At 34.4% G+C, this 1597-nt stretch overlaps 1 protein-coding gene across 1 annotated transcript in view; it reads right to left on the bottom strand.

Annotated features, from left to right (window-relative positions):
• Window positions 1–475: 475 nt before the first annotated feature.
• Window positions 476–1597, bottom strand: part of LOC106472205 (glutamate receptor ionotropic, kainate 2-like) — a gene marked incomplete at its 3' end in the record, with an annotated part of 18620 nt that continues 17498 nt past the window's right edge. Inside the window, exon 10 of the mRNA XM_022400808.1 lies at window positions 476–645. Within this exon, the coding sequence (XP_022256516.1) occupies window positions 476–645 (170 nt within the window). The remainder of the gene's footprint in view (window positions 646–1597) is intronic.

Genomic DNA, 1597 nt, shown 5'->3' with positions numbered 1-1597 from the left:
ACAACACAGAAAAACTTAGGAATCAGGAGACGAGCTAATATATTGTTGCGTGTGGTAGTTATACAACACAGAAAACTTAGGATCAGGAGATGAGCTAATATATCGTTGTGCGTGGTAGTTATACCACACAGAAAACTTGGATCAGGAAATGAACTAATATATTGTTGTGTGTGGTAGTTAGACAACACGGAAAATACTTGGATCAGGAGATGAGCTAATCTACATGTTTTTCAATATCGATGTACCAAATTGTTAAAGAATTTTACCAAAATCAGTCCTTTACCTGAAAAATACAGTTTCTATATATTTGAAAGTTATTACAGTGAACTAATTATGTAACTGTATTGTAGTTCTTAAAGCTAAATCGTATTTTAATCCTAAAATTTTGAAAACAAAACAAACACTATTAAATGAACTGTTTCGATTTCAACGTTAAAACTTTGGTTAATTGCAATGTCTGTTATTTGTACCTTACCTGGGATTTATTTACTTCGCAAGCCAACTTTGTCCTGCACCACATGTACCGTAACCAATCAACAACCACCATCACTGCTGCTACGCCAATCCCAATAAGCAAACAATAAAACACGCCTACCATACTCCACAGGTCCAACTGCCTATTGTTTGTTGCCTGGCTTCCTTTACCTAGAAGATCAAACAAACAATGATAAAATGGCTACATTTATAAGAAGAAGAAAAAGCTACCTAAAATCCGACTGTTCAACATTTAAGTCATCAAATGAAGTAAGGCGAGAGACACATTTGAGTTTAGTTTAGTGTGTCTATAATTTTAGAAGAATCGCTGTATAATAGGAGCTTCTAATTCTGTTATAGTTTCTCTCTGAAATTAACAAACTTGTAATGTTTCATTTTAACCGGACAACGTATTATAGCAGAGAACTGTCAGGTGTTAAGTTATCTGAGCTATCTTGTGTTAAAGTATTTGATCTATTAGGTGTTAGGTAATCTGATCCATAAGGGTGTTATATTATCTAAGCAACCAATTGTTAGGCCATCTGGGCTATCGTGTGTTAAGTTATCTGATCCACCAGGTGTTATGTTATCTGAAGTAATTTGTTACGTTATCATTAATTATCACTTGTTACGTTATTTGATCCATCAGGTGTTACGTTATCTGATCCATCAGGTTTTACATTATCTGAAGTCATTTGTTACGTTATCTTCGCTATCAGGTGTTATGTCATCTGAACTTTCAGGTGTTATCTGATCCATCAGGTGTTAAGTTATCTGAAGTCTTTTGTTACGTTATTTGAAATCATTAGTTACGTTATCTGACCCATCAGGTGTTATGTTATCTGAAGTTATTAGTTACGTCATTTTCGCTATCAGGTGTTAAGTCATCCGATCCATCAGGTGTTACATTATGTAAACTATATTTTTTTACACCTGATACTAACGTTTGTTAATTCACCAGAACAATCACTTTTACTTTGTTCGAACAATTATTTTATACCAACTCAACCAGCGCTTGTTACTTAACCTACTGGAAGATTCTGGAGGGCGTTGAGGGGTCACAAATCCCTCATATATATATATTAAACCAGCACTTGTTACTTATCCTACTGGTAGATTCTGG

The sequence above is a fragment of the Limulus polyphemus genome, unplaced genomic scaffold, assembly GCF_000517525.1.
Source record: "Limulus polyphemus unplaced genomic scaffold, Limulus_polyphemus-2.1.2 Scaffold5156, whole genome shotgun sequence".
NCBI lineage: Eukaryota > Metazoa > Arthropoda > Merostomata > Xiphosura > Limulidae > Limulus > Limulus polyphemus.
Note: the sequence above shows the minus strand (reverse complement) of the source record. Positions and strands in the feature narration are given on the sequence as shown.